Source organism: Alligator mississippiensis, chromosome 7, assembly GCF_030867095.1.
Source record: "Alligator mississippiensis isolate rAllMis1 chromosome 7, rAllMis1, whole genome shotgun sequence".
Taxonomy (NCBI): domain Eukaryota; kingdom Metazoa; phylum Chordata; order Crocodylia; family Alligatoridae; genus Alligator; species Alligator mississippiensis.
The window spans coordinates 64905854-64931911 of NC_081830.1; the positions used below are offsets into that span (position 1 = coordinate 64905854).

The 26058-nt window shown below is 40.9% G+C and overlaps 1 protein-coding gene across 4 annotated transcripts in view; it reads left to right on the forward strand.

The window, feature by feature from the left end:
* MME (membrane metalloendopeptidase) overlaps positions 1-26058 on the forward strand; it is an 81799-nt gene that overhangs the window by 23580 nt on the left and 32161 nt on the right. For all 4 annotated transcript variants that reach the window (XM_019491793.2, XM_059731054.1, XM_059731053.1 and 1 more), the window contains exons 4-14: positions 3193-3354; positions 4442-4522; positions 5443-5538; positions 5641-5759; positions 6858-6923; positions 12180-12314; positions 15275-15376; positions 18220-18356; positions 18458-18551; positions 23968-24096; positions 25846-25944. In XM_019491793.2, the coding sequence (XP_019347338.1) occupies positions 3193-3354; positions 4442-4522; positions 5443-5538; positions 5641-5759; positions 6858-6923; positions 12180-12314; positions 15275-15376; positions 18220-18356; positions 18458-18551; positions 23968-24096; positions 25846-25944 (1220 nt within the window). The remainder of the gene's footprint in view (positions 1-3192; positions 3355-4441; positions 4523-5442; positions 5539-5640; positions 5760-6857; positions 6924-12179; positions 12315-15274; positions 15377-18219; positions 18357-18457; positions 18552-23967; positions 24097-25845; positions 25945-26058) is intronic.

A 26058-nucleotide genomic window follows, 5' to 3' on the forward strand; every position in this document is an offset into this window, starting at 1 on the left:
TTAACCAAAGTGGTTGAGTTCTTTAATTTGGTGATGATCAGGGTAGCCAACTGTTTGTAAATTTTGTGGACAATCTGTAAACAGGTGGCTAAAAACCCCTGTCCTAAAGTCCATAGAAATATTTCAAAATCTTTAAAATGTATGAAGACTTGGCAAGCCTTCTGTCCCACAGTGTTCCCCCCCCAGGACCTTCAGAAAAGGGAAACACTTGGGTATTACACATGTGGGAAGTAGGCTTCCTCCTCTCTTGTTCTCAGGGGGAAGTGGGCAGCCAAGACTTAGTGGTACGTGTTTAAGCACAGGGGGTGAGGCTTGGAGTATCCCCATCTTGCGCTCATACCAGCTTCCTCACGGACCCCCCTCCAGGGAAGCAGGGTGAAACCCCTTTGGATTCTGTATGTGTGTGTGCGCACGTGCATACACATGCACTATTTCAGGTTATATTATGTAACATTAAGTAAAATATATGTCAATAAAAAAAATTCTTGTCCGTAAAAAGTTTGCAGACTGTCAGTAAAATAAATAAATAAATAAATAAATAAATAAATAAAATTAGAGAGTGGCAACCCTGAGGGTGGTGGTCCTGGGGTCTTTATAGTATCCTGGGATGTGGTTTTTAAAATGGGCAGGCCCTCAAATCTCCCACTCTACTGAAATTTGTAGCAAAACTTTTAATTCTATAAACTAAGAACCTCCCTTTCTAAAGAACTGGACATGCATGTACAATCTCTGTTTTCCTTTATTCTCCTGACTCTTCTGGTGAATTATTCCGTCTTTTAAAGAGGAAATTCCTTCATAATTTAAATGCTGTCCTAACCACATTTTATTACAAGGTGTAAATCAGTAAATGAAACATAAGAACTTTAAATATAATTTAAAGCAATAATGAACAATCAATCACAATGCTAAGTTGGACTGAAAGTATCAGTTTTCTCATTAGAAAACATTGGCAACTAAAATGTTGTTATTTCAGCATTTGGCTCAATGAAGGATGACACTGAAAGAACTGGGGTTTCTAAATGTTGTTTTGATGGTTTTTTTCAGTTTATTAGCATTAATGAGCATTATCTAATTTTTAAAATTTCTTTAGATAAGTACCAGAGTGCTGCTTTAGACTTTTCTCCCAACAGTGTGGATTCTTTCCCATTTCTCTTTTAGTATAAAACACCTTTCTGTGAAAAATAACATCAGATAATTTATATTTAGTGAATTAGAGTATAAATCATGAAATAGAGCATAAACTTCTGTTTATGGTCTCAAGGGATATGCCCAAGCTTGGGAATTTGTGCAGAGGTGGGGAGGGAAGAGGGTTGCAGACTCACCATTTGGCCATGAGTAAGCTGTATCTAAGAGTCCCTATTGGTAAAATGGAAATAATCATTTCCCACCTCCCCACAAGCTTTTGTATGGATGACTTAGCTGTTTTCTGTATATTAAGTATTATAAAAATACTTCCTAGCTTTCATTTGATGCAAAAAAAGATGTTTTGTGTTGTCACGGCGGAGTCCTCTCGGAGGGCCGTGATCTCCTCGAGGTCCCTCGCTCCGTGTCAAGGCCGGCCCAAGGGCACCCTCTAATTTTCGCCCGCCATGTCTTGCTGGTAGATATAAGGTTGGGAGGCTGCCTATGACTCCCTGGGCACGGCTACTCGGGACCTCTGTCCCCGTGTGTTCCTGGACCCCCTGGGGTCTCCCAGTGTAATGGGTGCTCCCCCGGCTCCCTAGCCTTATGGGCTGCGCATGGCTCCTACCACCCCTAATACCACACCCCAAGCCTCGCTGATGTAATAGACGTTGGTGTGTCTGCACGCCCGCTCCCCGGGCTCTCTCCCATATACAGCCCCTCACTGGGACTCTCGTCCACTCTGGGACTTCCTCTCTGGCCGCCGGTCTCTTGGGCCCACTGCACTACCACCCTTTCTGATACGGGCTCACCGCGCTGCTACTCCCCGTCCTCTCGGGGCAACCGCAGCACCTTGCCTTTCTCTGGGTTTTCCTGCGGTGGTAGCTTGTTACTGGGCTCCTCAGTATCGCCCCGCTCTCAGGCTCCTCAGTAATCACCCCTCCCTGGGGCTAGGGTCTATGCACCCCACAAGTGACACCCTTGCTGGCATCTGCTGCGCCGGTCCTGGGCTTCCTAATATGGTGCTCCCCCCTCTTTGGGGCTCACCGCACCAACCTTGGGCTTCTCAATAGTTCAATATGGCGCTCCCCCTCTTTGAGGCTCGCTGTGCCCACCTTGGGCTTCCCAGTAAAATCACCCCTCTCTCTGGGGCTGGGGCCTACGTACCCTGCACACAACCCGGGGTCGGTGTCCCCTGTTTGCAACCCACTGGTTGCACCCGCAACCCACTGGTTGCGCTCCTCGCTGCCAGTTGTGCCTTCACTGGTGTGCAAGCTGCACCTTCACTGGCGCTAGGGCACCCCACACTCTCTGGGGTCCCTATGAGAATAATGCACCCTCCTTGCGCTAGACTGCGCCCTCCCTCAGGCACCGGGGCCCCTCTCTCTGGGGTACCTATGAGGCTCAGCCGCTCCTCTCTAAGGTTAACTGACCTCACGACTCTGCCCTGTAACTCAGGGCCTAGTGCGCCCTCACTGGCGCTGGGGCCTCACACTCCCTTGTGAGTCCCCAATGAGGCCTCCTCCAACCCCTACAGCCTCACCCAAGCCTCCGGTTGTAATATCACAAACACAACTTCAAGCCTCCCAGCTATAACTCAAAACACAACCCAAAGCCGCCTGGCTATAACTCAACATCGTGGCTTAAGTCCGCTCGAGCGGTACTTGCTGTTATCCCCGTGAGCTCCTGTCTCTTTGGCTGCTGGCAGAGAACTGCCAGCCTGGCCTCAGCCCTGGGCTTTATAAGGGCCAGGCCCTGCCCCCTACAGGCAGCTGGTTCCCCTTAGTTGCTCCGGCAACCCGCAGCTGCGCTTGTTACCTTGGCAACCCTCAGCTGGGCTCGTTATGACATGCCAGGGCTCTGTCTCTCTTTCCCTGGCAGTTTCTCCTCTCTAGGAGCAGAGCACCGGGGTGCCCTGCTACATGTGTATTTAGGGGAGGGGAGAATTGTTCTGAGAGTATCTTAACCACAGGAGGTTTATTGGTTCCTTTCCAAATTAAAATTCTATATTTATTATATATTTATTTGACCTGTGAGTTTTTTCATGTGTTGCTCTGTCTTACCCTACAGCAGCCCGAATCATTGAAAACATGGACACCACTGCAGAGCCTTGTAAAGATTTTTACCAATATGCCTGTGGAGGATGGCTAAAGAGGAAGGTCATTCCAGAGACAAGCTCCCGTTATAGTAACTTTGACATTTTAAGAGATGAACTAGAAGTTGTTCTGAAAGGTCAGTGGAGTTTATTTCTACGGACTATATAAAGTTTCTTCCATGGCTTATATGTAATCATAACAAAACCTGTTATCTAACTAGATAAATCAAATGTCTTCTGTATTCAGTTCTTATCCCTGAACTATTTGCTTGGCTAATAATTTGAGCTTTAGGAGTTATGCTTTTGGGCACTGGAGCACGTTTGTCCAGACCTGACCCCTGTGATGACTACTCTTTTTGTATGCATCTGGATATTACAACAGCTGAAACCCAAATCATTACCCATGAGCTACAGGTGGCAGCTGTACTAAATGAAGAAAAAAGGAGTCTCCTTGTATCCAAGCCAATCGGAACACTTCCACATGCTGGAAGTTGCTCTTTGCCAGCCTTACAATCTGCATGTCTGTATTTCTTCAGCTATGGCCTAACAAGCAGACACATTTCAGTGACTATGACCAAAGGCATATCACCATTTCATTTTCACAATGTATCACAAAGTACCAAGAGCAAATTTAGGATTGTGGGCCATATCATCTCCCATGAAAGGAAAAGTGCATGAGAGTTAAGAAACTCCCTGAGTTCAAACGGGGGCATGTTCTTCCAATCCTTTTCTTGGGATTTAGATCCTGTCCTCCACTGCACAAAGCATCCTGGGATTAAGACTTGTTATGTTTGCATACCTCATAGCGGTCATGTGAATCAGGTTTATTTTCAGACACTCAGTGTCTCTATACTGTTCCTCAGGCTTCATCTCTAAACCTAGCTACCCAGAATCTTTAATCTCTGCAAACAGTCCCTCAGCAGTTAGGGGTGGGAGTGGTTGTGCAGAGGGGAACTCTATAGCATGTAAACATGATAGGAAACACCTGTGGCCTGGGGCAAGATGATCCAAAGCACCTCCCCACTCAAACATGGTACCTCCGGAGCCCTGTTCCTTTGTACCTGAAGTAAAGGGACTTGAGAAGAACAAGGGGCATGGTGCAGAGCTATAGATCCTCTATTCTCTGTGCCCCCAGCTGACTTCCTCCATAGTTTCCTCCAGTCGCCTTGCATGCAGATCAGATGCTGTAAGATATTGCATGTAATTATTCTCTGTTTGTTTTAGATGTCCTTGACAAGCCAGACAATAACAACATAGCAGCAGTGCAGAAAGCAAAAACTCTGTATAGATCATGTATAAATGAAAGTAAGTTTATCCACAAATTACTACACATAAGATTTATAAATGTAATGCATCTAATTCATGTGTTCCTAAATGCTACTACAAAAACATTGGCTTGTGTGGCATTCTTTTGAAGCAGCTGGGAAGTTCTGACTCGGCTTCCTGTAAACTAAAATACGTAGGTTTTGTAGAATTAAATATGCATATAAGTAATGCAGATCAGTACAAAGTAGTTCTTGTATTATTAATTTTGGCATTAAATGAGTTGCTTCCCTCTGGTCTTTCCTTTTCAGTATTCAGGGTGCTGCAGACTTTTGTTCTGGCAAATAAAAATTGTACCATGCAAATTTGTGGCTTCAGGACAGTTGGGACTTTGGACATCCAGAAAACATGGGGGGGAGAGTTTGGAATAACCCTAGAATAACGGGCAGTGAAAGTTAGTTATATTCGCGTATGAATTGTCATCATTAGATTTCAGAGTTTCCTGAGCTAAGTAGTGTGACTTGGAACAATTGTTTAAAGCTCTAGGCAGTCTCAGGAAGACAACGCTACTTAAATTGACATTGTCTCACCTTTTTAAGGGCTTGGGCATTGTTTGTAATCATGAGAAGTTAGTTTTAAATATAAAATCTTAGAATGTTTATACACATGCTCCAGGAGGTGGAAGGGAAGAGGGGCACGGTAATTAGCATGCTCCAGCAGACTCAATTAATCGAGTCCAGCACTTTGGAGCAGCCTCGATGAACGTGTATAGGTGCCCATTGATTCTGGACTACTGTCCTCCAGCACTGGAAATGGTGAGGATGAAAGCTTGGTTGCAGGGCAAGTTTCTCAGCTGCAGTCACAGAAACAGGGAACTTTAGTTTATAAAAGGCAGCATAGTGTTTACATGCTTAAAATATGCATATAACTAATACTGACCCAACTTTTACCATTTTCAAAAGCTGCTATTGATAGCAGAGGTGGAAAACCTTTAATCGATATATTGCCAACTGTGTTTGACTGGCCTGTTGCAACAAGTGACTGGGACACTGTCTATGGTAGGACAAGCTTTTCTATTTATCTTTCTGTTAAAACTTCTTGATTGTATTTTTCATTATTTCCAAAAGTATCAAGACTAAGTTCATTGTTCAATTCTTTAGGTGGAAACTGGACAGTTGAGACAGCTATTGCACAACTAAATGCTAAGTATGGGAAAAAGGTTCTCATAAATTTTTTTGTTGGCACAGATGATAAGAACTCCACAACGCACATCATTCATGTAAGTTTGTCTCAATGGCCTGGCATTCCTGATCCTTCAAGTGCAGTAAAACACTACTATAAAAAAGTTGGTAGGGGAAAATTTAATTTAGCTAGTTAAACAGCAGCAAAACACCATTATGACTTTCTGTAGCCCTCATATTTAACAGTGTTTCTTTATTGTTCTGAAATAGACATGTCTTGCCATTCTCAGAGTATATAGCATTATCCTTTAGTCCTTGCACAAATTCATTGCTACATCCCATTTTCTGAGGGGTTTTGAAACCTACAGTGAACACGACACTGATGTCATTTGTATATGCATGAAAACAATGTATTTTTTTTATTGGCTCGCCACACATTACAGAGTACCCTAATGAGGGCTGCCCAACTCATGACAGATCACCCAGCCTGAAGGGTGTTACAGCTGTATGTATTACTCCATTATGGATCTGCAGTCTGCTGACAGAGCTCTGAAAGGACAGGCAGAGGACAGGCAGAGGGCAAGGACAGGCAGAGGAGGGAGCTGGCCAAGGTATTCAGGTTATGGGGTGATCCTGGAGCACATATGAAGGCAGCATCCACAATGCTATGCAGCTTGCCATTGCTATAAAATGAATATGATCCCTCTCAGCACAATATCCAATGGGAGGTTGATGGCATAAAAGGTGAATCCCACTATGGCCCAGCTTTCTTTGGTGATCACACTGCCATGCTCAGGTGAATCCAGCCTTTCATCTAGGAGGGTGAATCTGGTCTGTTCTACACACATTAACAAAAAACATCCTGTAACTTTGGTGTCTCTGTGGAAGGTATGTTTGTCCACTGATTGCATTGGCTACTTACTTGCAAAGACATGCTGTTACAATGGACTGGACAGTACATAGGGCAGGAGCAGAAGGCAATTACTGAGACAAAGGGGAAAAATAAAGAAGAAAAGTAGGAAAGAAATCAAGAAAGCCTGTGAGTCAGCCTTCAAATTTGTTATGATCAGCAAGAATTCACTCTCACTGATCAGAAGCAGAGATTAGCACTCTTAGTCCCTGTCTTCCAGGACTTTGGCTTTCTACAGTGTTGCACCATTTTCTTTGCCAGCTAACTATTTTAAATGTTCCTACAGATTGATCAACCAGGGCTTGGCTTGCCTTCTCGTGACTACTATGAATGCACTGGAGCATACGAGGAGGTAAGCTACGGCTGGTAAATTGTAACTTAAGCTCCTATCTCAGCCCTCAAGGTTCACACATATATCTAGGGACCTTCCAAAATCAAGGTGGAAGTGCGCTGCATGCTAGCTCCATTAATCTTTTAGTTTCCCCCATGCAATCCCACCCCACCATCAGTGGAGGAGCCCCGCCATTAACTGCTCAGCACTCGCTTCTGATTGGCGGAGATTTTATCAGGATTTTAAATGTGGCGTGATTTTAGCCTCCTGCCACTGATTGACCAAGGGGCCCCAACGATCCCACTGTTTGTTGCTGACCAGCCAGGAGGCAAAAACCATACCATATTTAAAACCATGTTTTTCACTTTGCTGCTGATCAGGAGCAAATGGCAAGGCCCCTCAGTGGTGGAAAGGGAGGGCAGGGAGCTGCAACATTAAAGGAGTCGCTGCACAGTGCACTTCTGCTGCAAGTTTGATAGATCCCTACATATATCTGATGATGAAGATGTGCACAGACAATACTTAAGAGAGAACAGTCCCTGCCACAAAGAGCTTCTGACCTAAACTCCAGAAAAAAACATAACTTGCAAGATGCTCAGTGTAAGGACTTCAAACCAATTTAATTTTAAAACTCACTACTATCATGAAAGAGAAGAGAGAGTAAGACTACTTGGCAGAGAGAACAGAGTTTTCTTCTAAGGACAGAGAAGCATAAAGAAAAGAATTAAATCAAGAGCAAATGTAGAAAATGAAAGGAGTATTTCAGAGCCAGATTAGCAAGTAAGAGAGCAAGTAGAAATAAACAAGAGTTGAGGGTGGGAAAAAGGGCTGTAGAGATGAAAAGCAGGAGTGCAGTGAAGGTTATTAACTTGCTTCCATTTTTCTGCATGTATTCAGAGGCAGCAGTTGGGAATCCAAGCTCCAGTTCGTGATATGTACTTAGGAAGTCACTGAGACAATGATGTCTCTGCTGGAGGGAAAGATGTATGTCCAGTATTGCTGCATGATTGCCCAAAATACCTAATATAGATATCATAGAAGAGCTATAGCAGGGTGGATCGTCATAGAGAGTATAGATGTCAGCTCCTGTGGAGAAAGAGCTGCTGCTTGACATGATGCTTTTGGATCCCTTTGAAGAAATTTCATAGATTTCATAGGCATTAGGGCTGGAAGGGACCTCGCAAGATAATCGGGTCCAGCCCCTCACCCAAGGGACAGGAAGTCAGCTGGGGTCAAATGATCCCAGCAAGATAAGCATCCAAATGTGCCTTAGAGGTGTCTAGAGTAGCTGTGTCTGTTCCACACTTTGGGAACTGGGATGGTAAAGAAGTTTTTTCTTCTGTCCAGTCTAAAATGGTCTTCCTGGAGTTTGTGACCGTTAGACCTTGGGGTGCCCTGGTGAATAGACGTTCTCCCAGTTCCTGGTGCACACCCCTAATATATTTATAGGCTGGTACCTAAATTAATATAACCAACTTAGATTTGTTATTCCAGGACTCATAAATGAAGTGGGGTTATTCATAACTGGGGGGGTCCAAAAGCTCCTAATTCAGTAAGATTAAGCATCAGTGTTGTTGTAATACCTCTCCTTCATTACGAGAAGGTTGTCTCATCAGAGCAACATAGGCCATTTCTGAATTACAACATCTGAGATGAACCCAGGTTGGAATGAATCTAGGGTGTCAGTAGAGGTTAGATGTAATGGCTGTGCTGTCAGCGTCTTAGAATTTGTTAGTTAATTGGCATTATTTGTGCTGAATTTTGAACATAGGGTTATTAAGAACACAGATATCATTTTACCACTTTGAAAAAATTTTGAAAGCTTTCAGTATTACCTGGCATGTTGAATTGGATAAAGCTATGATTCTCAGCGTGCCCTTGGTTGAGATCCTTTATGGGTGCTGCACAATATTAGCACTGTTAGGTGTGCAAACACCTACATGATTCACAAAATAACCCCAGAGATTTCAAATAGGAATCAGTAGCGTTAAAACCATTTTGATCTGTTGTGGTCTTTTTGAGTTCTTTGTAGCAAACTACTTGCTCTGTTATTTTTTTCTGTATTCAAGAGATGAGTTAAAGCTAAGAGCAGGTATATTTCAATGTGTGCCATGAATCTAACATAGTCTTGAGTTAAAAATAGTTGAGAACCACTGGGATAAAGAGGAGAAAACAAAAGGAACCCCACCCCAACACATAATTTCTCTGGAGAGGTTCTGAAATTATCATAGATTCCCTGGCTATCTGCTAAACTGAAGCTTAGAAGCTAAACCATCGTTCCATCTGATCTTCTTTAATTCATGTTTACTTATTGTGCTAGCATACTTCAATTAACATCTTGGTACTGGAACTGTGTATCTCTCACTGTCAACAATAGGTGTGCATTGGGAGAATCTTCACAAGGTTAAGTATAGGCATTTACTAAAAGCTAACGGTGTCTTTAATTAGCCAGTTTTCTACCTTGTAACTGAATGCAGAAGTCATGAGAAACATGTTATTGTGTATTTGTTTGGCTGGTATTTTGCTGACATGCTAATGGTTAATACCATGATTTATAATGATTAGTTTTAATTACAGTTTACATACTAACAAAGATAACCACTAACACATTAACCTTTTGGTTTACCTTTTATTATACTACCACAGCACTTAGGAACTCCAGTCATAAATTGGATAATATTATTATTTACCATAGCACTTGGGAATCCCAGGCCCCGTTATGCTAAGAAATGTACAAATATAGCACAAAAAACAAGGTCTCTACACCAATATCACAATCTTCTGGCCTATCAGAAAGTAATTTATGTGAAGAAATGGTTGTTGACTGTTGATGACTTTGTGTTGAATGATGACTGTTATTAGAATTTTCATATGATCTCTCGCTCTACAAGCCTTTCTCGGATTTTACAATGATTTTACACTTGTGTAGCACTATTGGCTTCACTGGAACTGACCATTATTTGCAGGCAAGAGGAGAACAAGGACCACTGAATCATCAGATTTGAAAAAACAGCAATTTTTACCATGAAACATTGGTCTTTTGCTAATATGTAACCCAAATTCCTGAAATAGTAACCAAAAATATATTTACATCATGACAATAAATGCACTAAAAACATTTGTTAGGACTTATGCTTCTAAGCTACTTGGTTTTAGAATTTAAATCATGATATTGAACTTAATAAGCAAATTACATGGTGTCAACTTAAAAATGAACTAAGAAACAAAGTTCATCCAAGACTTCAAGCATCTTAACACTAGAGAGTAGAGAAAGTTTCTTTTAAAAGCAAGTCTCTTAATGGTGCCAAAACCATGCGCCGAGAAGACAGAGTCTAAAATAAATATTGCCACAGGCATGAATGCTTCAAGGGAAGGAGTCTCTTTCTGCTACAGAACCTCTTCTTTGCTAGCAGCCATTTCTTGGCTCTGATTCCTGCTGTGTCATTTTACTTCTATCCTTGAGCTTTATGTGGCAAAGAGGACTTTTGTCTCCTGTACTTTAACCTGAATGTTTTCATCTGTATCAGGAATACACGCTATGAATGTGTGTGTGAGGGTTTTATATTTTTAAATAATTGCTGCTCATAAATTGTTAATTAGTAATTGTTGGTGCAGTTATTTTGACCCCTGCATGGCCTTTGAGATGACTGCGCAATAACTAGGACCTATTTATGAGTTGTATCTAGAGATCAGTTGATTTCATCCTTTGGCTGTTCTGATTGACCCAGGGAGGTGTGCAGTGATCTTCAAGTTACGTAATCAGCAGACTCCTACTAATTTCAGTGGATTTTGAATCAAACCCCATGGAAAGTTTAACAGTCTGTGGACAGATGCTGATACTCTTGAAGTATTCATAAGCTTGACAGGGACCCTCTTTGTTACTTGTCATTTTAGCGATCAGGAACTTCAGCCCATTTCCTCTCTGTTGAAGTGTTCTTATACAACTCAAGACATTGAGAAGACGTATCTTTGATTGCCCAATCCTGAGAGGTGCTATCACCAGTTCTCAGTGGAATCGATGGTCAATGCTATACAGGATGCATGAAGTACTTTGCAGGTTGAGGCCCGGAGTGCATAATAGCTGGTGCCAGGTGAATTATTGGCCCAGGGAAGATAGTAATAGCCGAGGCATGGTTTTTCAAGCACTCAGTAGAATATCCATCTGATTTTTTCATTTCAGGGTACAGATTTAAACAAGTTGATAGCAGATATTCAAACATCCCATGTTAAATGCAATTATATAGATGCACCTTTTAAAATCCTATTGTTTTTGTCTCTATGTAGTTTAACCTATTTATATTTTCATAAATGGCTTGTGTGGCAACCAGGATTCTCATCAGGGATGGGAATTGCCAGAAAGCATATGGTAATAAAATTTCTACCTCATGTTCCTTTATGGAATAGGCCCCCAAAATTAACAGGAATAGTTCTATAGAGCAGGATTCTATAAAAGTTTAGTACTATAGAATCACATTATTTCTATATTTATAACTGCTTCAAAGATAACCTTATTAATTTGTATTAAATTATGCTGAATGATCCAAAAAGACCAATGGAAAGGTTATCATTTTCTGCCGAATTCCTTAGGACTCATCCATGAAGTAAATCCAATAGGAGCTGCAAAACTGTTGGTTGAATAGTTTATATGCAAATGATATAAAATATTTTCTGAGTCTTTGTGGTCTCATATGAAATATGTGCATGCATGAATAATGAATACATAGTGGTTAGCTAGACCAAAGACTGAGAAACTGTCAAGCACACAGGGTTCTATAAAATTCCCATGAAAGATACAGTAGATATTTGACTACAATGAATCATTGTTTTTGGAAATGATATCCAAAAAGCACCAGTACAGGAATAAACATGCACTAGGATTCTCATTTTCTGGTTTCTGGGATCACTTTTCCCAGAAATTTTAACTAAAATAATCTGCTTAGGAAATTTCAGAGAATTCCTGGAAATTCAGGGGTGGTAGGATTTAAGTATGGACTAGTAAATATATAATTTTAAATAATAAAACCAGAGTATGCAGTTTTAGAATGCTTCCCCTAATTTGCAAGCGACTATATAACAATTTCAATAAGGGAAAAAAATTAAGGTTAATTTTTCATTGTTATGTAAAGAGCCTTTCCGAGTGAATTTGTATACATGTGGCTAAAAAAGGAGTCCAGAACACTAATTCAAATCAAAATTAGAGTTTTAAAATATCCCACATAAGATATGCTGTACTCTGAAAAGGTTTGTCTTGAAAGTATTTATTATTTCTCCCTGCAGGCGTGTTCAGCCTATGTTGCTTTCATGATTTCTGTAGCTAAGCTGATTCTTCAGGAAAGAAATCTTACCATCACTGAGGTCCAGATTTCCAAAGAAATGGAAAGAGTTATGCAGATGGAGAAAGAAATTGCCAATGTAAGGAAATATTTCTTTATTGTGAATTTAAGTAACAGACTTCCTTCTGGAGTGAAGGGAATATACAGGGGATATGCAGGAAAGCAAGTTACACATCAAGTTGTCAAGTTACCTTATCTGTGAAAGCTAAGACGATAGCATGCAGACAAATTCTGTTCCACAGTACAGGAGCCCAACACTCAAATGTGGTTCCCATATCCTTGGTGGTGCTCATTATTGAGAAAAGAAAAGAAAAATAAGCTATCTGTTTGCTCCCAACCAGCGGGATGTTTACTTCAACCCATCACAGCTTCTGTAGGTAAAGAGAGGAAGACTTGGTTCCCACATAACTAGGGGTCTACTAAACTCATAGAGAGACAAAGCAATTTTCACAGCTTGGTCCCAGCATGATGAGCCGGTTTCATGTGAATTTCCTGCTGGCCTTGCCCCTTGCTGCTGATTGGCAAAGTGACATTGGTATCAAGTTTGAACTTAAAAGATGGCACATAAACATTTTCACTTCACTGACTGACTCCTTCAGTTCAGGTCTGCTAGTGACATAAACTAATTTAATTACATGCTCTGTGGCTGCAATGATTGTCACATTGTCTTTGGCTTATTGTAAGCATTGACACATTCTAAAACAGCATATTATATTAATATAATTTTTAAAAGTTTTTTTAGGTTGATTTTGTGGAAAACTGTCACTACAATATTTTCTGGCGATTGCAGACAACACTATTTTTCATGGTTTCTGTGAAAACCACAAAACTGCAAATAAAGTAGACCCCCTACATATAACCGGTTTAAGAAAAAGCACTTTGTAGGGTTACTCATTTTTTTGCCATCTTCCTTAACTTCTGGTTGTCAGAAGAGTAAGTTACCAACTCTTGTCCCTTTCATACAACATGGAGTAGTTTTTGGCCCTTACAGATTATCAGATCTCTCAGGGCTGAGTTTTGTAATTTCAGCCATCTTTTAGTTATACCAGTGAATAAGGGTATGTGTTTCCTAGTCAGACTATGACTTCTCCCCCTTTGCATAAATAAAAACCAGAAGATTTTGATTGTCTTCTAACTTTCCAGACAAACACAGGTTTGAGCTGAGAACAAAGATGGAAAAATGATCAATGAAAAAAATTTTACTGAAGGTTTGAGGGTGTGAAAAGAAATATTAGGAGCAAAACTACATCTGAAACATGTAACACTCACTACTGGCATAGGCCACACTTAGCAATAGGCAAGCTACTGTTGCCTAATTTTGAACTTGCTTCACCTAAATTTGAAAGGTGTACAGACTGAACATGAAAAGAAGGGAGTCTTCACTGTACTGCACTAAAGGAAACAAATGAAAAAGAAAATGCAGAGAAAAATATCAAATGAGTAAGCAAGAGTAAGGAATGTAGCAGGAAAAGGGAGTGAAAAAATCAGTAAAAAGGAAATGATTTCAAAGTCTCAGGGATGGAAGAAAATGTGCTCTTAATTTTAAAAAATGATGGCATAGATAAAGTTTTCCATTCCTTCTCTAGCCAAATCAGCTGTGCTGATAGCAGCACACATCCTAAACTGAGGGCAGAAAGTGGTACTGAAAGTACTACCGTGGATAAAATAATCCCTTTAGTGAGACCACTCTGTTCCCACTGTGATTTCTCTTTGTTTTCTATTTTGTCATCTCACCATTCTAATAGCCAAATAAGAAAGGGAGGCAGGGTCCTGATAGTGCCAGATGATACTTTACTCTTTGAAATGAAATAGCAAAAGCCTCAGTAGCAAGAGGCAGAGGGTCAGCAATATTATAGCATCCTGAAGGCCAAAGGACAGAGAAACAGCCCCTCCTTGTTCTGTGCTGCAGCTGGGTAGGCACTTGGCTATGTTGGAGAGATGGAGAGAGGCAGTACCTGTCTACTAGTTTCTGTCCTGCCTTTTACATCAGTACAAAGGGATTTCTGTATGGGCAGGTGAAAATATAGGAGTAAAGAGAACAGAGGTATAGCTTATTTTCTTTTCATTGTTTTTTCACTCCCTCTTGATACTGCATTTTGGTACCCTGAGCAGAGATGGGGAGGAGGAGGGAAAAGGTGTGCGAGGCACTGGAAGGACTTACCTGACCATTAGCTCAGTATGGGATCTCAAACACCCTGACTGCCTTGCATATGATTTCTTCATTCTGGATGCTGCTTCCACCATTTTGAAACCCTCCTCCTCTAAATCAGTGCTCGGGGCTGGTGTCCCAGCTGCCCATCCCATAATATGCTACTGGGAGAGAGGAACCATTGGGGACAAAGAATGTGTGCCAGATGGCTGTTGAAGGACCTTGACTAAGGATATTTATTGTGTGAGAAAGGGTTGGAGGTAGCTAAATGGGGTAAGGGAGTATTTGGAAGATGCTATAATATTGGCACTATGATACAAAGCCAGTTTAAAAAGGAGAAGTATTAATAGAGTAATATTAATGTGTAGTATTAATATAATACAATATAGTCCATATAATTTGTTTCTTTTTGGAGTCATGCTTATAACGTATACTGCCATGTACACATGCAAGGCGCTTAGCTACATTGGGCACATCTACATGAGACACTAACTGCACAGTAGCCTAATAACACTGTGCAGTAGCATGCCAGGCAAAAACCACGCTAATATGCTACTCCACAGTAGTATTAGGCTACTGCACAGTAAGCATCACTAAAAACCCATACCCCGGTGCTACTGCACAGTATTGCAAGCTACTGCTTATTGATTTAGTACTTGGTTATCCAAGTACTCGGTTAAACAAGTACTAAATTTAATGTACAATAATTACAGTACATTAATGAACTTGTAGGTGTACCCAGTATGTACTATACACAAAGCACATGTATGTATTAATGTATCAGATCAGACATCCATCAGTCCTTTTTATATATTGTTTTTAATTTCTTTTCCTGTGGCTCCTATAAAATGCTTCCATTTATAGTCATTTTCTGTAATTAACATTCATAGGCTACAACTAAACTTGAAGACAGAAATGACCCAATTCTGTTATATAATAAAATGACAGTGACACAACTCCAAAAGAACTTCACTTTGCAAGTCAATAGTACGGTGAGTGATCAATAATCCAGTGCTTTTCAATACCTGTTCTTGATAAATGAAACTATGTAACATTACAAAGCTTTTCTTTAAAAACCTTGGAGTGCCTGAATTAAAAATAAAGGTGTTATCTTGAAACTTTAGCTCAAGATTATTGGAAAGTTATTTAATAAATAAAAACAGCACATATTGTGACTGGCCTTGCTCCCACCACTGCACTGTCAGGGTCAGAGGCATAGGACATTTCTCATTAAAAAGGTGTGTAGGTCTTCGTCATCAAAGCTGATATCTGAAAATCATGTACCAACTTAAACCTGGTGGAAGAGAAGGCACTAGCCCTTTGCAGATTTTGTGGAAGAACAGCTTTAAATTCTTAATCTTCTCCCCCTCATCTTCCATCTCAAATGGAAATGTGCCTACATCAGGCAGAGAGAAGCAAAGGAAGTCCCAGCTAGGGCTCAGCAAGATATATCCCTACTAGCTCCTTCAGAGTGGTAGAACTCCATACTATCTCTTATTTTGGGCAGCATTAACTTGGAAAACAGAGCTTCCAGTAGCATTACCATATAGCCCAGCCAAAGAGTTTCCAGGGGGTGTCAATATGGGTTCCTTCATCAAGAAGGAAGTTCCCCATATTACTATCATACAAGTAACTCTTTTCTGTAGCACACAGTAAATGATAAAAAATGCTGTGGTTAGGTTAGTTAGTATGTCACTAGAAAAGGACTTGGGCCTGTGACATCATTTGTTAGAAGTATTACCAATTCCTTCCATGCTGGTAATATACTCTGAATTACTGTGAGTCCCATCAGTACATATGTTATGTAACATCTTTCTTAATGTTTAACATTTTTACTGACCTTAAATTGCCCAAACTTAAAATTACATAGAAGTTAAATTTAGCTCAGTTTATCATATTTCCATGTCGTAGGAGTTGTCTACACCCACAGATCTTATTTGAACAGTTACCCCACAGGAGCCTTGTTATCAGGAAAATATTTTGTTTGTTCACAAAACAACATTAGCTTGCTTATTTTTAATTCCTGGGGAATTCTGGTGATGAACAACAGCCTGCTTGCTGCAAGTCCAGCCAAGAATACTTTGAAAGGCACTGATTGAGAACAATCTACTTCCCTACTTCCCAAAATAAGTGGCAGATCTTGTTGACTGAAAAATGTCTGTTCTTCTTTAGGTGTTATATTTAATAGAAAGATGATCTGCATTTCCTAGACACAGTAACTTCTTTTCCATTATTTAAATAACAGATTTAACAGATTTGTTGAAAATATTGAATAATTCTTTTGGCATACATATTTTCCCAAAACATTTTCAATTTCTCCAATTTCCACCCTCTCAGTCTTCATAGCAGCCCACAGATGCTCTGTAGGCTGCCTGTAATTGTGAATACTAAACAGAACGAAATACAGAATTTGAGGCCAATGTGGACGTTTTAACAGGCCACATGATATTCTATATGAAGCAGTGAATGTCCACTGTTTTTGTAATTAAAATTGGCACGCCATCAACCAACAGTGAAAAGATGAATGAAAATTTTTGTCTCATGTTTCAATTCTGCAAGGTTTTGAGTGCCTTGAACATCAATTGAGATTTCAAATAATTGAAGGAGTTAAGTACTTCTTAGCTGGTAATCAGTAACACACAGGCTAAGGTCAAAAAAGGATGAGTCAATACACATGAAAGGGTCACATTAACAGCATTAGAAAATTAAACTCACTGTTTTTGAAACAGGCAAGGAAATTGGGTGATCTCATTGCAAATTTTCCCCAAATAGCCTGCCAATATTTTGTAATACCAACTGAGAGAGAACACCTTTAGGTGGTGAAAGAGTAGTATATTCTCCATTCTCACTCATGCTTTGACCTCTATTTCCTCTATAAAGAAAAGTGACATATTGTTATCAGATGTGGTGACTGTTGGCCTTAAAGTACAAATACATTCCCACTGCATACTAGAAGGAGACAAGGAACTTATTTCACATAACCCACTGTGCACACTCCAGCTGTCAACAACTTTAGGTAACTACTGCTGCATGTGGGTCAAATTCCATCAGTATTGAGTGACGTAATGGTGAAATATTCTATATCCTCTTACCAATCCAGCAATCCATCTATTTTCTAGAGCAAAAGATAGTGACCAAAATATAACCATGAACAATAATATTTTGCCTAGTCAAGGATTTTTCAGTTAGAGTTTCAATTTTAGGGAGTTCTCATTTTAAAACAATGCATTATGCATCGTGGAGGGGCTTCATAGAATAAAATCCTTATTTAACAGAAAGTAATTTTATTAGATATTAGCCCACAAAAGCTATGTAGGGCTCTTCAATTGTGAATGCCTAAAGATATGGAGTTATTGATCAGAAGAAAAAGGGGGAAAGCTACTTTACTCTGACCTTAGGGTGTAATCACCCCCATACCGCAGAGGTGCAATCTGTTATCATATGTAGAAGACGTGGAATTTGTGTGGATACATTTTATGAAAGCCAGAATGAGGGAAGCCTGTGTTCTAGACAGCCTTGCTAGAGAGCTACACTGTACCCAAATAGTTTGTTTTGTGCAGGCGTGAACCCGCTATTCACATTTCTATTCTATTTTTTTGGCTTTTCTATTTTTAATAATAACCTGCATAGATATTATTGGGCAATCTGTGCATAATTCCATAGTTGTTTCATTTGTTATAACAATGTGGTTTCCAAAGAAAAACACTAACTTTTGGTCTGAAACATTTGTTTCATTCAAACATACTTGAATCTTAAAAGCAGTGGCCAGAAAAAAATAGTAATAATCACATTATTTCTTAATAATGCTTATACTTAAACTGTATATTTTTTCCAGGAATTCAACTGGTCAAAATTCATAAATAATATCATGTCAACTGTGCAAATTAATGTTGAGAATATGGAACCTGTGGTTGTTTACGCTCCAGAATATCTAATCAAACTCAAGTCTATTCTTAACCAATATACTCCCAGGTAGGTATGATGGGCATGATTTTAGAATTTGCATTTTATCACCAATAAATTCTGAAAGCCTAAAAACATCATCAACTTCCTATTGTTGTTTTATTATACAGAGACATTCAAAATTACATGGTTTGGCGATTCATAATGGATCTTGTAAACAGCCTCAGCCGTGACTACAAAGACACAAGGAATGCCTTTCGTAAGGTGCAGAAATCAATCTCTCTTTAAATTTTAAAGATGACTTTTTAACATCCACAAAAGATTGACTATACTATACCATATATCTGTTTTAAATGCAATGTGAACTTTGCAGTGCACTAAGCTCCAGATGTTTGCTGATGCTCCTGCTGGGATGTGTTTATAATTTATATGGTGTATTCTTAATTATTGGAAAACAAATCTGAGAAATATCGTCCTGACATCTGGGTCTATGTTGTTCTAAGTCCAAGTTAATCAGTTGGTTTTATGAACATTTTCTGACAGCACAGGACTATTTTAATGCAAATATATATGGCTGTGTCACGGCGGCGTCCTGCAGGAGGGCCGTTATCTCCTTGAGGCCCCCTCTCCGTGTCAAGTCATCCCAAGGGCACCCTCTATTCTCGCCCTCCGCGTCTTTGATATTAAGTTAACTTGGGAGGCTGCCTTATGCCTTCTTGGCCACGTAGACTCCTGGACCCCTCGTGGATCTTGTCCAGCACAAATGGGTGCTTCAGGGCACCCTAGCCTTATGGGCTACACGAGGCTCCAACCGCCCCCGATACCACGCCCCAAGCCTCGCAGATGGGATAGACATTGGTTTATCTCTCTCCGTACATTGACGCCCCCTCCTGGGGCTCTCCTTGCCCACTCCGGGCCTTCACTGTGCCGTCGCCCTCTCTCAGGGCCTTCTCTGTGCTGTCGCCCCCGGTCTGGGCCTTTTCAATAGTGCCCCCTCCTGGGGCCTGCTATGCCCTTACTGGGGCTTCTTGATAATGCCCCCCCCCCTTCTGGGGCTCTCTCTGCGCCCACACTCGGGCTTCTAAAGTGCCGCCCCCTTCCTTGGGGCTTTCCGCGCCCACACCTGGGCCTCTAAAGTATTGCCCCCTTCCTGGGGCTCGTCACGCCCATATTGGGCTTCTCAATGCCATCGTCCCCTCTCGGGGCCTTCTCAATAGTACCCCCTCCCTGGGGCTCGTCGTACCCACACTTGGGCTTCTAAAATATTGCCCCCTTCCTGGGGCCGTCACGCCCGCCCTGGGGCTTCTCAATAGTTGCCCTGCTCTGGGGCTTGCTACGCCTGCACTGGGCTTCTTAAAAAGGCTGCCCCTTCCTGGGGCTCATTGTGCCTAACTTGGGCTTCTCAGAGTTGCCCCTCTCTAGGGCTTGCTACGCCCATACTGGACTTCTTTAACGCCCCCTCTCTGGGGCTGGGGTCTAAGCACCCCCGTACACTGAGCCCTCACTGGCGCCGGGATCCACACCTCACTGTGGGTTCCCCCCGAGTATGCTGCGCCCTCACTAGCACTAGGGCCCCCACACCACTGTGGGTCCCTATGAGTATGCTGCACCCACTCAGGCACTGGGGTCCTCACCCTCTGTTGTGAGTCCCCAATGAGGCCTCCTCCAACCCCTATAGCCTCACCCAAACCACCGGTTTAATAAATAACAACGCCAAAACCACAAGCCCCTAGGCTGTAACACAAATTGAAGCTGCCTGGCTATAACTTAACACCCCATCTCAAGCCTCCCGAGCTGCCTTTTGTAACTCTTCTCAGGCAGTACTTGCAGTTCTCACCGCTTCTTGTGTCATAGCTGAGAGCACTCCTACCTCTCTGGCTACTAGCAGGGAACTACCTGTCTGGCCTCAGCCCTGGGCTTTATAAGGGCCAGGCCCTGCCCCTTTCTGCCAGCTGACTCTCATTAGTTGCCCCCAGCAACCCACAGGTGGGCTCCTATTCCCTGCTAGGGCTCCCTATGCACTGCCAGAGCTTTTCCTCTGGCAGTTTCTGCCCCTCTAAGAGCAGGGCACCTCGGTGCTCCGCGACAGGCTCCTTACTTCCAATTGACTTGCTGCAAGTTGTTGACTACTTAACAATATTGGATACTGGAGCCAAACATTATAGATCCAATATTGCTGTCATTAAATGGTTCAGTCCTATTAGATGTGAGTGCTTCTGGTAGGTGCTAAGCACTTTTACCTCTCTATTTTCGATGGGAGTCGAGGGTCCTCAAAACCTTCCAAGCAAACTTTACTACTGTATAAGATTGGTGCCCATAAAAAGGAAACAAACCTGATTTATGGTCTTAGTTTATTAGTGACCTATGGCCATGGTAGAGAAAGCACTTATGCATACACACACACCCCTCACTGTTTTCTGGAAATAGAATCACTTCGGCACAGGGGGTAAATATTCTGATTATTCTTAGCACAGTAGTGAAGTATGCGGAAGAGAGGAGTAACCTTCTAGCTGATCATTTGGGGTACTTCTGAATACAATAGTTTTCATGAATTATTCAGCTACTTCTTGTACTCTTAGAAATTATTCTAGTATAAGCCTTTTTTAGTGTAAGACATTTGCTCTAGTTTTAGTCATCACTGGGTTTGTCTACACGAGACGTTTACTGCAGAGTTGACTCAATAGCTCCGCAGTAAAATGTCACCATCTACACATGTGGTGCTATTAGGATGGAGAAAACTCATTAACTCTGCCATAGGATAGTACTGCCAGACACAGCTACTATCCTATGGTGGAGTTATTTACTCTGCCACAAAATGTGTAGATGCTGAGGTAGCTGGCTGGAGCACAAGAGTGCTTCAGTGCAGGGGCTGACTGCCAGCTAGCCAACCCCTCCACCGCATGTTGAGTAGGGGAAGAACAGCATTGGGCTGGCAAGATGACCTCCTGGGCCCCCTGCCAACTGGGGCTGCTCCATCCCAGCTCAATGTGCTGTGATCCTGGGCGTACATGCAAACATAGGAGCAAGGAGCAATAAATTGCAATAAAAGCAATTGCACCCAGGAGCAATAAACTCCTATGCGCACTGTGCCAGAGCTTTTTCAGCTGCATTAATTGCATATGTAGATGTGCCCATGGAGGGCAAGTATCTGAGACATCCCTGAAGAAATTTGATTTAGAATTAACAACATTCTAGGCTTTAAAGATGTACTTTACATGTAAATATATAAGTTTTTTTCTACTAATTTGCTAAAAGTAATTGGTATGATACACCACATGCATGCACACACACACACACACGCACTTCTAAAACTGGAGTTTCAAATTGAGTATCAGCTAGCTAGGATTTGCTTCACTAGATTGTCTTCAGACATAAACACTTCAGAACACTTATTTCTTCCCCTGAATCATCCCTACCATATTTCTTGGAAAGTCTGACAATTTAGTCACTTACTCTTTCAAGATGTCATATGTCTGAAGCTCAGATTTAGAGTACTTGATATATGCAATTGAGAGTCATGAAGCCCTAGCAGAAAGATCATCAGACCTGTTGCCACTACTTTGAGGATCTCAGCCAAAAAAAGCCCCTAAAGATTACTAGATTATTTATTCAAATAAGACTACTGCTGTTAGAAAGACAGGACACAGTACCTGGCTCACTGGCATTCCATTCTGCTCCTAGGGGACAAGTTGTCAGTCTGAACCATAACAGTTGCTGAAAACTGCCGTTGCAGCAGAGAGAAGCTTACAAAAACAGTGAAAAAGCATTTGATATAGCGTGGTGATCCTAATTAGTTCTTAATGCAACAGGAATATAAAACTGTGAATTATTTTTCTCTTTAAAGAAACACACTGGCACCTTCCCTTTAAAATGTATTTTCTGTATTTTAAATAATAATAGGAAAAGTTGTAGTAATGTAACATTGGGATTGAGATTTTATGCATAATAACCTAATGAATTTCAGTGGTTTGTTTCTAATGCATCTGAATTAAGCCATATTAAATGTATGAATCTACAGTAATTGATTTCAGTTTGATACCATTTGTAGTGATAGGCAAAGCAGATGTGTTTCCATTGTTACATGAAGCCTAATGGATTTCTAGGGGCAGATTCAGTAGATGATGCAGTAACTGGCAAAGCAAATCAGGCTTAATGGTGGTGACTTCTGGGTTCTTCTGTTGCAAATAAATCTTTGGCTGGCATAGAACCAGCATAAACCCTTCTAGCCAGCCAAGTGCTGGGCTGCAACCTGTGACCTGATAAACAGCTCCAGCGACAACCCCTTTGGGTCATGGGAAGCTGGCATACACCTGAGCAGCAATGTACCACCTTCCCTGATCTCCCATCAAACTTGTGCTGGGCATATCTTGACTTATCTGCTGAATCCCTATTCCTGATCTTCTAGTATATCATCTCTCTGATTTTATAGTATATCATCTGTACAATTACATAGTCACAATGATTTTGTTTTGCTCTGATTTTGAGTTTTGCTTTGCAGAGGGGGTTGGGTTTGTTTTTTCTCTGTCCCATTCTTGGTGGTTAAAAATTAACAGTCCTCCACTCTGCAGTGTCTATATTGCATTACAAGCATATTCCTTCTCATGTATGTGTGCAGCATGTCTGGAATGGGAGGAAGCACATTAGAAATAGGAGGATTTGCTTTTCTATTCAGCTATTCTTAGCCATGCTGAATCACAGAGTCATGGAATAGCTCCAACAATGCAGGTCTTCAGGGAACCCTGCAGTAGACAGTTCTTTACTGTGTTCTACTGATAACACTTTTGAAAGGTCTTTCCTCTCCTAATTCTTTCTACTATTATCAGGGTGAAGAGGAACATATCAGCAATCTTTCTTTCCAATACCAGCATTTCAGGCCAAGGTGTAACTGTAGCTCTCTGTACATTAAGTCACATGTCTGCAGCCTTGAAGACAGAGAAGCCAGGGAGTGACTAAATGGCCCCAATGTAACGTGCTCTTTGTGCTATGATCTTTGTATTGCAAGGGGACAGCATTGCACCCCATCTTCACAGCCTCAATTTTTTTATGAACTATTGTGACAGAATAATTGCAGCTAATTAGCACATCATTAATTGATGGCACAAGAGATCATTGCACCTCCACTAATCTGCAGTAGGGGCTGCAAGCAGTCAGGGCTATCCCAAAAGTGGGTGGCTCTGTCTGGAGGGGCAGTGTAGCTCACATGTTTAGGGTATGCATTAGCAAGGTGCATTCCCTAATCTGACACCACTGGTAGTGTTTCTATGTAGCTGCTGCCAAAGCCACGTTGAAAAAAACAACTTCTTCCTCCTCTGGAAATGATTCCACTCCAAATCTCAGTGGCCCTTATCAGAATAAGGAGGTACAGTTCAGTTCCAGGCACAAATGGCATCTGTATCTCTCCCCGTCTTGGCTGCTAGTGGTATTTTCTTCCCTACCCCTTTCCAAAGCTGGGAGGTATGTAGTATGTTGTTAATGACCCTCATACTTTTGCTCAGCCTGTGATGGATGTTCAGTTTATATAGTGAATACACCTAACTCCTATTTAGACCAGTGAGAATTAAATGCACGCATTGAGACTAGAGTTGCCTCCTCTAAAATTCACAATCTGGAATTCGGCCACCCTTCTCCTCCTCCTCCTTATGTTTACTCAGAAGTCATTTCTTTATCTTATATTTAACAGGCACTGTATGGCACAACATCGGAAACTGCTGTTTGGCGTCGTTGTGCAAACTATGTCAACAGTAATATGGAAAATGCTGCAGGACGATTATATGTACAGGAAGCATTTGCTGGAGAGAGTAAACACGTGGTAATGTTTTTAACTCAATTTTTTTATATGCCATCTAAGGAGTTAAGTTTACAAGATGATGATTTAGTAAATATCAACTTTATTTTACAGTTGTAGAAACCCAGTTATTGGTGATTTAATTTTGATATGAGCTCAGATGCCCAATTCTAAAGCAAATTCTGATTTGAGATGCTTACAGGGTGCTCAGATTGACAATGAAGTGAAGGGTACCATTAAGGCATCTGGCATCACAATTTGTCTCTGGAAATTATATTTGTTCCATTCCCTACACTAACCAAGGGATAGCTCAGACAAACAGATACCATCTTGATGGCATAAATGAATAATTTTGAATTACTACAAAGTACAGTACATTATAATGCTGTAATTCTCCTGAAGTTCCAGTATACTAAGAAATATGAATTACAAAGAATCCCAGATCAGGCTTTTTAAAACTTTACTTAAGAATAGGAAAGAAAATACTATTCAGCATTATGTTGGGAAGCACCAATGTCAGTAGCCTGTGATGATGCGATTATATACCTCTTGCAGGCCTGTACATCAAGCCATTAGCAAATGATAGTAAGAGAGGATGTCACTGAAGAGAAGAAGCCATTTTGATTACATCTGAAGTTTTAAAGTAGAGATTACAGAGAGAGGCAATGAATCATATTGCCTTGGCTGAAAGTAATTGTTTTGCATCAGTTTAACTTCAGTCAACTGATCGAATTTTTATACTAAACTATGTTATCAGGTATATTTTCACAGTAAAAACAGAGTGATTTTGCTTATTTAAAATGCTGTTCTTATTACTTCTGGTGCTCTGAAAATACACGTGTTTTTTTCTTTCACTTATCATTACAGGGGCTATTGTATAGACATGAATTCCATATCTATTATTTATGTTTATTGACTTCATCTTCCCAGCTGAACTTTGCTTCAGTAAATAATTGCCGCTTAAATATATAGATCTTTAAACAGTAAAGATAATTATTTTGATTAATTTCTTCTACCTGGGGACCTTGCTACTGGTGGACAAAGGTGACCTGAAGATTATATTTTGGTGCTCAATATTTTATTGAGCAATAACAAGAACAGCTATTTAGAGCTTGTCTGTGCTACTACAGGAAAATCAAGGGAGTATTTTTGTGTTACTCCTCTTGAACTAGTCTTGAGTGAAAATGACCACACTGCAAAACAATCCTTAAGCTACATCAAGAGTATATTATACTGATACATTTTGAAGAGTATCCTTTGCTTAGGTTAAAAGAACAGGGTAGGCACCATAATTCAACTTTTAACTTGGATTAGCACCTCAAATTCAAGTCACAGCATCCCAATAGGCTTTATTTCCAAGTGGTAACCTGTATCTTCACTACTCTTTTACCACTAGTTCAAATAAAGAACACAACTTTCTCTGCAGTGCAGCTATGCCCAGGAGTGATTTGATCAGTAGTACTGAGTGATTGGGCCCTTGTCTGTTCAATTATTGTAGTTTGAACTGCTGCAGTTCCTACTGCATTACTAGCTCCAAAGTCAGCAATTATTCAAGCATTTTCCCTTCTTATACTCCCAACCTCAGCAGGCCAGTTAGTGCTAGATAAAACACTACTTAATTTGAGCTGGGACAGGACAGGAGTCAGGTTAGGGCCAATCTTGAGTGATAGTTTAAAGTAACAAGGCAAACTCTGTAGTGACCTGATTGACCTATGGAAAAGTGTTTAGGTCATTTTATGTTGTCTTACTATATATTTTGGTGCTTTTTCCAAGGTTGAAAATATGATTGCTGATATCCGTGAGGTTTTTATAAAAACATTAGATGAACTTAGCTGGATGGATGCAGAAACCAAAAAGAAAGCAGAACAAAAAGTAAGTGAATTTAAGGGTTATTTGCTATATTATCTTGCCATAAGAACAGTCTGCATACAGATATTTTGCCTGGAAAAATCTAATCAGACAAACATGCCTTTCAGTGTATTCGCT